The sequence below is a fragment of the Poecilia mexicana genome, unplaced genomic scaffold, assembly GCF_051168715.1.
Source record: "Poecilia mexicana isolate PSO_F unplaced genomic scaffold, ASM5116871v1 scaffold_2, whole genome shotgun sequence".
NCBI lineage: Eukaryota > Metazoa > Chordata > Actinopteri > Cyprinodontiformes > Poeciliidae > Poecilia > Poecilia mexicana.
The window spans coordinates 22,184,764-22,196,831 of NW_028263371.1; the positions used below are offsets into that span (position 1 = coordinate 22,184,764).

The window sequence follows — 12,068 nt, forward strand, 5'->3', positions numbered from 1 at the left end:
TACATACAATTAATATACTATACATAATATACTTGTTTGTTAGTACATTATACTAACATAAAATATTTTATTATATCATATAAATCCCGGGCTGGTCACGTCAGACTCCTCATGTTGATAGTAACGGTACCGGCAGCACCGGTAACGTTGTAGTAACGGGTGGAGGCGGGGTGTGTGTGTGTGCGTGTGTGTGCGTGTCGGTGCAGCAGATGCTGCAGCTCTCGTGCACAGCGCCTCTCTGTCTCCAGTGCGCCTGCGTGCTGAAACACACACCGAGCGGCCGCAGGAGACACTGAGAGGGGATACCCGGCCTGCGTGGGCTCCACGGTACCAGTAACGGCACCAGTAACGGTCCCGGTAACTGTGACGTGATGTGATGCGATGCCGCGCGGGATCACGGTAACGTAAGCCCAGCAGCAGAAGCGGAGGAGGAGGAGGAGGAGGAGGAGGAAGAGGAGCAGGACGGACGGTCGAGGCTGAGCTGAGCGGGATGCAGCACTGACGGTCCGATCGGTACCGGGAGGAGAGGAACGCATCCCACCGAGCGAGCACCGGAGCCCGCGGCTGGTACCGACCCGATCTGATGTGAGGCTGCGGGGATGGACGGGTAGCAGGGAGGCGGAGCGGACCGACTGAGCGACGGCACATAACGGAGGAGGAAGAGGAGGAGGAAGAGGAGGATGAATCCGGCTGAGGGAGGAGGAGAAGCGGGCCAGGACGGCCTGGCGACGGCAGGTGGGGTGTTAGCGCGTGCGCGAGGCGCGTGCGTGTGGGAGTGTGTGGAGAGGGAGCTGCTGTCGCCATGATGCTCCAACATCCGCCCATTGACGGACCGTCTGCGTGTGTGTGTGTGTGTGTGAGCATCCCTCTCCAGCAGCACTGAGGCGCGTGCACGCGCATATCCAAGCGCGCGCTGTGAGCGTGAGTTGGGGGTGGAGGGTCCGACCAAGGAGGATTGTGGGAAGGCCTGCTGGCCCTTGAAGCTGGTGTGTGTGATGTAATGTGGAGTGTGTTCACATCTGTGGAGAACCTGAGGGGCCGTCAGCAGCTCCAGGGGCCCGGAGGCAAACTGAGAGGTTCTGAGGAGCCCAAATCCGGTCCTGAAGGGACCTGAGAGGCAACCAGGGACCCCAATTCTGTCTTGAAGGGCCTTCAGGGCCCCAAATTTGGCCCTAAAGGCCCTGAGCGGCCACCAGAGACCCAAACTCTTTCTTGAAGGGTTTTGGTTGGCCTTCAGGATCCCAAAATTGGTCCTAAATTGGCTCAAATTGGCCCTGAAGGGTTCTGAGGGATCACCGGAGACCCAAACATTTGTCTTGAAGGGTTCTGATGGGTCCTGCTAACCCAAATTTGGTTCTGAAGGGCCACCAGGGGCCCAAACTCGGTCCTGATGACGTCTCCTTACTGCAGACGTTTGGCTGAAACTCATTAAAAACCTGAATCTGATGAAGGATTTCTGCAGAAACTAAAAGCCAAATGGAGGAAATGTCTGCAGTGGGTCTTTGTTAATCCAACTGGATTAGGATTGAACAGATTAGATGATAACTCAGGTGAAAACCTGGCAGGTACCTGAACAGACGGTTGTTATAATTATGAATATTTGATCCCATTACGCTTCAGATCAAAACCCACAGGGCTTAATTTCAGCGGCAGGTAACTGGATATAACTGACGTCACGTTTAATTAAAACGCCTCGTTATGAACTGATTTTAAAAACAGAGCTGATATAAATGTTATCGCTTCTGAAAAACTTCTGATGTCAAACGTGAGATCAGAGTCTGAAGCCGACAGCTGCAGTCGGCAACGACCTCTGACCTCTGACCCCAGGAAGCCTGAGGCAGCTGAGCTGCTTCACATGCTGAATGTGCCGACAACTCTCGCAAACTCTGTTTAAACTGAAAACGACTTTTACAGATTAAATTGGCAGCTTTTTATCTGGGAAGGTAAAAAATAAAAATGAAATAAGCATTTTATGTAATTTAATGGAACAAATTCATTTATGTCAGGAGATAAAAACATTTAATGTGAAGGAGATAAAGGATTAATTTCAAATAAGCATAAAACAAACTGAAAGTGTTTTATTTTTATCTAAAAAAATCTTTAAATTTAGTAAGGAACGTAGAAGGATTCATGTTTTGTAACCGAGGGGCTTTTATTTTGGAAAAATCTGGGTTTTTGTGTTTGACCTTTAGGAGTTTTTGTAGTTTTTCCTTTCAGTTATTTTGGTAAAACTTGGGACACAATTTAGATAAAGTTGATAAGTAACAACAGAAACAATAGAAAAACAAAACATATTTTTATCTAAATAATAAAAAAAGCACAAAAAATGTTTTGAGAAATAAAAATCTAATTAAATCTAATTAATTAAAAAATCTAATTAACCTTTTAGAAAAAAAATACTTTTGGGAATATTCGTACTAATTTGTGCTTTTCACTATTTACTTGAGTCATTTTATTCTGAAGTATCTCTTCTCTTACTCAAGTCAAATTTCTGGATTCTGTAAGTTTTAGCCAAATTTTCACCAGACTCAGACACACAGCTGCAGTTTCTGTTAAAGTTGATCAGGAAACATTTTCTTTTCCCTGGTTTTGATACTTTTTTTTTGTTTCTTACATGAATTATTGTAATTTTTCTCCTTAAAATAAAATATCAAAAATTCCAGTTAATTTATATTTTGGTTCATCTGATGTAATTTTTAAATATTAAATTATTGATAATTCGATCAGCTATCAGTAGACTTTTTACCAAACACATTTTTACCGTTGACGGATACTTTTTACTTTTACTTGAGTAAAATTATGTTGAAGAAGTTCTACTCTTGTTATAATTTGGGGTTCTCTGCCTCGGATCCGTTCTGCTGCTGTGTGGATTATTTTTGGTGGATTCCTAAACAGTAGATCTCCATGACGACGGGGTTGGGAGTAGTAAAACTGATTTAATGTATTGCTGAATTGTTGCGTGTTCAGCGTTGATGGTAATTATCCAAACGGCGGCAGAGAAATGCCAGAGCGACGCAGCGAGGTCACGGAGGGCCCTGCGGCTCGGGTCGGGTTCTGGGTCGGGCTCCGGCCTCTCGGAGGCAGAGTGAGTCTTCAGACCCTCCGGCCTGACATTTCAGGCTGCAACGCATTCATTAGCTGCTGTTACGTAATCATCAGTTTGATGAGTCCTGACAGACTGACAGCAAGTTCCTCCAAAGGCTCTTTCATCTGCTTCTATTCTGGGCCCAACGCCGACTCACTGAGGGGGGGTCTGAGTGGAAATCCCCCTGATTGGCAGCTGATTAGGGATCAATCCACTTCCTGACAGAACACGCCGGCGCCAGGCATGTTAGCGCCCAGCAGATTACAAACGCCCACCGCTCAGTCATTAGCTTCTGCTCCATGCTAACGCCAACACCTCCTCACGCTGTGAGAGACGGAAAGTCATGGCAGCGGCAGCTACAGTGGCCCTCCTGGTGGCAGCTGCCACGGCTCAGGTGACACGGCTTCTGTGGGAAAATTAATACCCAATTAATTTGTTCTAAATAACCATTTATTTAGAACAAATAAGTTAAATAAATTAAAATTTGATTTAAAACTTCATATAATCTCCTTTGATTCGGTGACAGCTGACACGGCTTTTGTGCCAGATTGAATATTGAATATGAATATGAATGTTTATTTTGAACAAATCAATAAAAAAAGTTGAATTTAAAAATTCATAAAGACGCCACTGATTCTGTGGCAGCTGACATGGATTCTGCTTTTGTGGCAGATTGAATATTGAATATGAATAGGTTTACACTGAACAAATCAATTAAAAGCAAAATTAAATAAAATTTAAAAATTCAAAAAGCTGCCACTGGTTCTGTGACTTTAGCGGCATCTGTCGCAGCTGTCGCCAACATATATATGTATTCTCGTTTCTGTTTTATCAATTTGTTTAAAATGTCATATTAATCATCCAATCCACCACAGACGTTGTGGCAGCTGCCTCTGCCACGGCTGCCTCTCTCACCTGCCTGTTGCTTTTTGCTGAAAGTTTAACTCAATTAGCAGCTGGAATGAAGTTTAGATCAAGCAAATTATCTCCATGTTTCTGCGACGTTCATCTGATTTTCAGCCAAACCTCCCTGGACTGAAGCGAATCGGCTCATAGATGTGATTTCACTAATCGACTGGTGGAAAACGTGATTGAAAAATGGACGCAAAGGCCGTTTGGATTTCTTTTAGAGCAGATCGAAGCCCATCATGGTTCAATTTGCTCCCTTGTGAAGAATGAACTCAGCCCATTTCCAGCTCGGTCTGTGAAACGTGTAAAAAGGTTCTGAGTTTCTGTAATCACTGTGGCTCAGCTGGAGCCTGATGAGTTTCCACCAGCTCAACGCTTGATTATGGAGATGATCAGAGGCAAATCTAAAGATTCCCTTTGTTGGTTTATGCTAACAGACTTCACACCGAACTCTTCCTGAGGCAGAACTCTGCTGGGCTTCCAGAACCGAGCCGTTTGGACTCCCAACTGGGTCCAACATTCAGTCACTTTGCTGTTGATTTGAAGGATGATTAGAGAGAACACTCCTTCCTTCCTGCATCCGCTTTTCAGTGTTCGACACACAAACCGGTGGTTTGCTAAGCTACATACTCAGTCATACTGAAGATGTGTGGAATATGTCAAGGAGCCAAATCTGAGCTAAAAAAACAACTAATTTTTAATTGCTTTAAACGCTTTAGTCCAACTCCAGTCCATTTGCCCAGAAAGTCCGTTCCGGTGGGTGAGGCGTGAATGTGAAATCTAACTCTGATCCGTCTCCAAACTTCAGTCGGTTTGGTTGAACTGAACTCTGGTGCGGTTCAAGTGTGAACGCCAAGCGAGCTGGAGATGGCCCAAAAAGCAAGATGTGGGCTATCGCGCAGGGCATTCTGGGTAAATTCAACCAAAACAAATGTGTTAGCCTAGTGCTAGCAGGAGAAATGTCTCGCAGTCTTTAGCCAAGTTCAAATAACCGCCAAAATCTGACGCCTCCATTTTGTTTCCATTTGGCGAAGAAGGAAGTTGTGCTCAGTGTCTTCAGAGGTTTTTGTGTCGTTTCCTTCAGTGGCTCTTGGTGCAGCGCCCCCACAGGCCAGGAGGGGAACAGGTTGGTTTGACTCAGAGCAGAGAGAAAGAGAACCACAGCAGCTGGAGGTGGAGCAGACGATGGAGTTTTGATCTGAACCAAATCTACTGGACTAACAGCCTAAATGAACTCTGCCTTGAAGAATGACACCAGAAGATGCTGACGGCTAAAAAAGCAATAATTTTAAACCTGTGTGACTAAAATCAGCCATGGGAAACTCTGTTTTTAGTTTTGTTACCCATTCTAATCTGGAAAAGAACAGTTCTGATAAATTATTAAAATTCCAAACTTGACATGTTTATGCCTGTAGTTCAATGGAAACATCTAATCTAAACTACAAAACTTTTAAGAAATATAAGTTCCTCTCTTTGTCTTTTATACATAATTCTTATTTTTGCTTTTTCTGGAGCAAAACGGCTCAGAGAGAAACAGAATGTTCAATAGCTTCACTCAGGATTTTTCCCAAATCGCTGACGCAGAAACGTTTCCCACTTTGCATCCCCACATCACCAGTAGTCATCTGGATAACCAGGAAGACGTGTTCAGTGGATGTTAGTGAAGTTTGCTCTTTCTTTTGATAGAAATATCAGTCAGCAGGGTGCAAAAAGCCTGCTGTTAGGTAAAGATTAAAGACTCAAAGATACATCCGTCTGGAACAGAGTAGATATAACTGCATTAAGACATGAAAACCGTCGTAGGCTTCAGAAAAGGCCTGGGGGGAAAAAAAAGACATATGCAGTAGGAAGAAAGGTTTGTTTGTTTTTGTAAATGGTTCTTCTGGAGTTTTTCCAGTTTCATCCAGATGTAAAATAGACGATAAGACCAGAATATATCAGCTGTTCCCAAGATGGCATTGAGAAAATTCATCAACCAAACCAGAACCATCGGTGGAAGATGGTTTGAGTTGAACTCCAATCGACTTCGCAGCATCACTGAAACCACAATGAATGCTACGTCTAAAATGTCTCTGAACGTCTGTATTACCCAACAGGCCAACATCTGATGTGTTTATTTATAGTGGCAGAAAGAAAAGAGTATGATCTACATCGTTACTGCAGTTTTCAGCAGTTGTGTCTGCAGCCGTCACTAAGGGGCGACATTGTCAGAAACTGAGAAAAGCGGTTAAAATAAAGTCGAAAACATGTTTCACTTTGCTCAATTAGAGAACTTATTGATCCTAATACGTAACATTCATTGTCATCAATCAGGAAGATGAGGAGATGAAGTGAGTTGACTAAATCCAATCAGCAGACGGCCTCAGTTTACGTCATGTTAATAAAATCTTAAAGGTTCCCAGAAGAACATTCACTCATTAGTTCTCTGTTCACTGGATGTAAAGGAGTTCATCTGAAGCTCATTTCTGACTAAAAACCCAAAGCCTGGAAACATTCTGCATGGGGAAACAGAAGAGTCCAACTATCCTCTCCTTGTTATAAAACATCCTCTCTTTATTTCGCGCAGACATCAAACATTCCTGTATCCCAAGGTCGTCTCTGCTGTAGTTGCTGAGTGTTTTTGGTGTGTGAGATGAAAGCCTGTTGGGTGTGGAGGAGACGGAGCAGGACGGCGGTGGAGAGCCAGAGAGACGTTTCTCTCTCTCAGGGTTATCTCTGCCTGTCGGGCTGCTAATGTGAGGCGTTTAATGCCCTCAGTGTGCGAGTGTTGGATTAGCTTCCTCCTGCTGAGCGGGATGATCTGACGCATATGGGAGGCATGTCTGAACACACACACACACACACACACACACACACACACACACACACACACACACACACACACAGACACACAAACGTGTTTCTTTCTGGGGATCCTGGTTACACATTGTCTCTAAATCATCAAAACCATAAAATCAGCTTTAATAAGGTTTTAGCACCAACTCTAAACCTGTGAGTTTGGCAAGTTAAATCCTGACTTGTAAACTGTTCTCACACCCATTGATTAGAAAGTTACTGCTCCAAAAGGCACAATTAAAGCAACTATTAAACTAGCTTTTAATGAATAATGTCATATTCTTCTAACCACTTAAGCTTAATTTATACAATATTAGATTATTTATGGATTAACTGACGAATAATTGGATGTAAAAGGTGCTTAATGTGAACCAGCTCCAGCCTGAACGTGTGCAGGGGATTGAATCTGCTTTGGATGTTTTAGGTGGATTTTATTTTTGGAGGAATAAAAAAAGTCTCTAGAGGTTGGAGGACACAGACGAGACACCAAACACAAGCTAAAGACGTCGATGTTTGTCTTCCAGGTTCTGGTAAAGCAGAGACTGTTCGGGCCGTGGATGTCCTGACGGTGCTCAGAGAGAAAGTGGCCTTTGTATCAGGTAAAAACGGTGCTTGTTTTATTCTGGTCCTGCTGGTTTTATTCTGGAAGCGCGTTGAAGTCACAGTTGTATGTGATTTCCAGGTGGAAGAGACAAACGAGGCGGACCAATTCTTACCTTTCCAGCAAGGACCAATCACGATCGAATAAAACAGGAAGATCTCAGCCGACTGGTCACCTACCTGTCAACAGTTCCCAGGTACAACTCTGAATGTCTTTGCTGCCAAGACTGATAAGGATCGGCTTTTTTTATTCAAACATTAATGTGAACATAGACCCCAGTGTGGCAGAAAGTGCTCTGTCTTTAGTTTTATTGAAGGAAGAGACGTTGGTTTCATTGCTGCTCTGTGTTTCCCTCAGTGAGGACGTTCGAGCTCGTGGCTTCACCGTTGTGGTGGACATGCGCGGCAGTAAGTGGGACAGCGTGAAGCCAGTGCTGAGGACGCTACAGGAATCATTTTCCTCCAACATCCACGCAGCTCTGCTCATCAAACCGGACACCTTCTGGCAGAAACACAAGACCAACCTGGGCAGCGCCAAGTTTAGCTTTGAGGTACCGCCAGCTGTTCTTCAATCGTGGGTTCTTGACTGGAGGCCAACTGGAAGATGCAGCAACTTAACAGAGAGATGAAACATCTTCTAGTGCCACTCCCTAATGTTCAAGCTGTTAAGGTTTCCTGCATTGAGGCAGTAACCCGTCTCTGTCCCCAGACCAGCCTGGTGTCAGTGGAAGGCCTCTCCCGGCTCATCGACCCCTCCCAGCTCACGGCGGACCTCGGCGGCTCTTTGGAGTACGACCACGTGGAGTGGACTGAACTTCGTCTGGGACTCGAAGAGTTCTCCGGAGCTGCAACACAGCTTCTGGCTCAGCTGGAGCAGCTGGAGGCCGGCTTGAACCGCATACCAGAGCCCAAAGATGTGGACGAGGCCCGCAAGTGAGTACTTTGGATGTTTCATAGGTCAGGGTCGCTCAGGGTCGACCTGAACGCTAACGTTAGGGAATTCTCATCATCAGACTTCTAGAGGAACACAGTCGTCTCCGGAACACGATCGCCACCGCACCAGTGGATGCCCTGGACAGAGAGGGGAAGAGCTTGCTTCAGCGAATGCGCCTGGGCCCCTCACATGGTGACAGCTCCACTGAGGGTGGGGGAGGAGGTGGAGGAGGCGGAGGCGGCGGCACCTGGCTGTCAGGGGGGGCCGACTTCCAGAGTGTGGCCCCAAAGGTTTCCTCTCTGCTGGACCGGCTGCAGGCTGGTCGCACCCACCTGCTCCAGAGCTGGAGCGACAAAAAGCTGCACCTAGACCAGGGTCTCCAGTTGCACCTGTTTGAGCAGGACGCCACCAAGGTGAGGTCATGACCCAGCGAGCAAGCTTTGCATTATTTTTCCTAATTTTCAATCAAGTTTTGCATCGTTATATGCAAATCCAGAGCTGCTGTCTGACCCGCCTGTGTTGCTGCTGCCTCTCCTTGTCTCAGATGTCGGAGTGGATCGCCCACAGCAAAGAGCTGTTCATGCAGAGTGTGACAGAAGTCGGTCAGAACCACCAGCACGCTGTCGACCTGCAAACACAACACCAGCACTTCACCGCCAACTGCATGGTCAGTGTGTACGTCTCCGTCTCTGACGCCTTGCTGAGTGTTTCATGACTTAAACATGGCGTCACCTGCGCTTCTGCAGAACGGGAGCGTAAACGTGGACAGCGTGGTCACCGTGGCAGCAAGACTCGCCGAGGCCGGCCACTATGGAGCGGAGCGCATCGCCATGGTGTCGTCACGGTTACAGGAAGACTGGAAGGCATTGACGACCGCCCTGGAGGAGCGCAGCAACACGCTTGCCATGGCAACTGGCTTCCACCAGGGGGCAGAGCAGGTACCGTTACGTCCAACAATCAGTAAGCCATTATGGACTGAAGTAATGTTATGTTTTATACGCCACAACGCCTCACAATTCATTGACAGGGTTGAACTGTTCTTTCCTTTACCAGTTTCATCGTCCTCAGTTGACGTCACTAACCACAAGTTTGTCTGTTTCCTTCTGCGCACTACTCTTGTTCTTTCTCCTTTCCATTTTTTGAACACCACTGACTGAGAGCAGACTTTTTACATCAGGATGCATCTCTGGAGAAAAAATTAAGAAACGCTACCAGCAGAGACGTGTTGTGGCTTTATGACTCTGCTGCTCAGACCATAATCTATCTTTATGTTTCCACCAAGGGGCAGAGAACGTACCTTTATATCCAGTACAGCATAAACCATTATGACCTAAAGTAGCAAAAAAGTGTCCCGAAGACCAAAGGAAGGATTCTGTCTCAGTTTCTGACTCGGTTTCTGGGTCTAAATCACATTTTATAAATGCTCAGAGACTAATCCTACCTGTTCTCTCTGGACTTGTGGCCTCATGGCTGCTTGGAGTCGCATCTTTCTTCTTGCTTAAATTATGCAACATTATGATTTATATGAAACAATTCATGAGTTCTTTGCCTTACCTGTTTCATTGTCCTCATTTGGCGTCACTAAGAAGTCCAAGAGAAGGTCTTTGAAGACTATTTGGTCTTTCTTCATGTTCGGGATGTTTCTCACCTGAATGTCCGTCTCTCTGTCCAGTTCCTTCTGCGGGTGGAGGGTTGGGTGAAGACGTGCTCTGAAGGTCCCTTACCGACTGCAACAGCAGAGCTGGAAGCTGCGACTAAAAAGCACCAGGAGCTAAACGAGGAGATATCTGCCAACTACACGCAGGTATTGGCCTGAAGTCCCAACTAACGACTTTGTGTCTGCATGAAGAAACCTGAAGTCTTCCTGTTCGCTTGCAGGTCAGTGAAAGTGGAAAAGCTTTAATGGACGTCCTCCAGCGAAATGCCAACAGTGAGTCTGAAGAGTCGGCAGCCAAGCCGGACTTCACCCCGGCCACGCACAGCATCATGGGAGTTTTGCACCAGGTGATGCAGGTGAGGCTCGGTACAATGTGCCGTCAGGGCAGGATTATGACAGACAGACATGAAAACGGACCGGGACTTTCTCCTGTCTGCTCAGGGTCACCATGAGGTGGAAGGAGCCTGGCAGCACAGGAAGCTCCGCCTCCATCAGCGCCTGCAGCTCTGCGTGTTCCAGCAAGATGTTAAACAGGTCGGACCACCAACATCCACGCTGACATCAATCAATCAATCAATCAATATTTGCGTAGCCCGAGGCACTTGCTTTAATGACTGACCAGATTACATCCAGATTTTCCTTCCACCTAATTTTCCGTCAGGTGTTGGACTGGGTGGAGCAGCATGGAGAGGTTTTCCTCAACAAACACACCGGGGTGGGGAAGTCCCTGCACCGGGCGCGGGCGCTGCAGAAACGGCACGACGACTTTCAGCAAGTCGCACAGGTGACCCAAACGTTCCCTGATCTGGATCCTCCGTCAAGCTGAACCCACCTCAAACTGACCTCTGGTTGTCTTTCAGAACACCTACACCAACGCAGAGAAGCTTCTGGAGGCGGCCGACCAGCTGGCCCAGGCAGGAGAGTGTGAGGAGGAGGAGATCTACCAGGCGGCCAGAGACCTGGAGCTGCGAATGCAGGTAGCCGGGGGGTGTCTATGTCCTGGAGGGAGAGGGGGGGGGGTGTCTATGTCCTGGAGGGGGCTGGGGGTTTGTATGTGCCGGGAGGTGTCAATAAGTTGGGATGAGTTCAGTGTGTCTAAATGCTGAGATGTGTCTAAATGCTGGGGTTGTCACGAAAAGCTAGGCTATTTCTACATCTTGGGTTGTGTCTAAATGCTGGATTCTGACATCAGTGCTGTGTGTTGCAGGCCTTCATCCAGCGTGTGGAGCAGAGGAAGCTGCTGCTGGACCTCGCTGTGTCCTTCTACACTCACACTAAGGAGGTAACATCCCTAGAAACACAGAGACTCATCGCTTCTAAACGTTCATGATATTTTATAGCAGTAGAAAAATTCCTGACATGCAATTACATGTTGAAGGAGTCGAGATATGAAAAAATAAATGAGTTGGTGTTCTCATTGATGAGACAAATAACTGATGGTGTAAAATAAAATATAATAAAACTTATGTACAAAGCCCATAATGAGAACAGATAATCAAAAAGAAAAAGCAGATACAACGGTGAGTGAATGAACTATAACGACTGCTCTCTTCTTCTTCCTCTGCTCTTTAGCTGTCGGTGTGGATGGAGGGCCTCCAGAAGCAGCTGACCTCTGACCTCTTGGTGTGTCCAGACACGGTGGAGGCGCTGCAGGCTCTGATCAGCCAGCAGCAGCAGCAGCAAGCCAACACACAGGTACGCTGCTGCCTCAACCCCAGCGTCTCCATAACAACCTAACACTCCCTGACCTTTGACCTCTCACCCCGCACTAACACTCTAACCCTGACCCGCAGGAAGCTGCAATGAGTGTCATCCGGGAAGGAGAAGATCTCATCCTGCAACTCAGGTGATTCATGGCATCAATGCCTGATACAGAATCTAGGAGGTGTTTTCTAGATCAGATAATCTTTATAGATTATTATTAGAACATTGATTGATTGATTGATTGGCTGATTGATTGATTGGCTGATTGATTGATTGATTGATTGATTGATTGATTGATTGATTGATTGATTGATTGATTGATTGATTGATTGATTGATTGATTG

General features: G+C 46.3%; 1 protein-coding gene across 1 annotated transcript in view; it reads left to right on the plus strand.

The window, feature by feature from the left end:
• Nucleotides 1-259: 259 nt before the first annotated feature.
• Nucleotides 260-12,068, plus strand: part of kalrnb (kalirin RhoGEF kinase b) — a 39,269-nt gene continuing 27,460 nt past the window's right edge. The window contains 16 exon segments of the mRNA XM_088003843.1: nucleotides 260-735; nucleotides 7,354-7,428; nucleotides 7,512-7,626; nucleotides 7,788-7,980; nucleotides 8,139-8,362; nucleotides 8,443-8,776; nucleotides 8,860-9,030; nucleotides 9,110-9,301; nucleotides 10,036-10,167; nucleotides 10,242-10,376; nucleotides 10,462-10,554; nucleotides 10,682-10,804; nucleotides 10,881-10,997; nucleotides 11,228-11,342; nucleotides 11,546-11,715; nucleotides 11,814-11,866. Of these exon segments, the coding sequence (XP_087859969.1) occupies nucleotides 681-735; nucleotides 7,354-7,428; nucleotides 7,512-7,626; nucleotides 7,788-7,980; nucleotides 8,139-8,362; nucleotides 8,443-8,776; nucleotides 8,860-9,030; nucleotides 9,110-9,301; nucleotides 10,036-10,167; nucleotides 10,242-10,376; nucleotides 10,462-10,554; nucleotides 10,682-10,804; nucleotides 10,881-10,997; nucleotides 11,228-11,342; nucleotides 11,546-11,715; nucleotides 11,814-11,866 (2,297 nt within the window). The 5' untranslated portion in view covers nucleotides 260-680.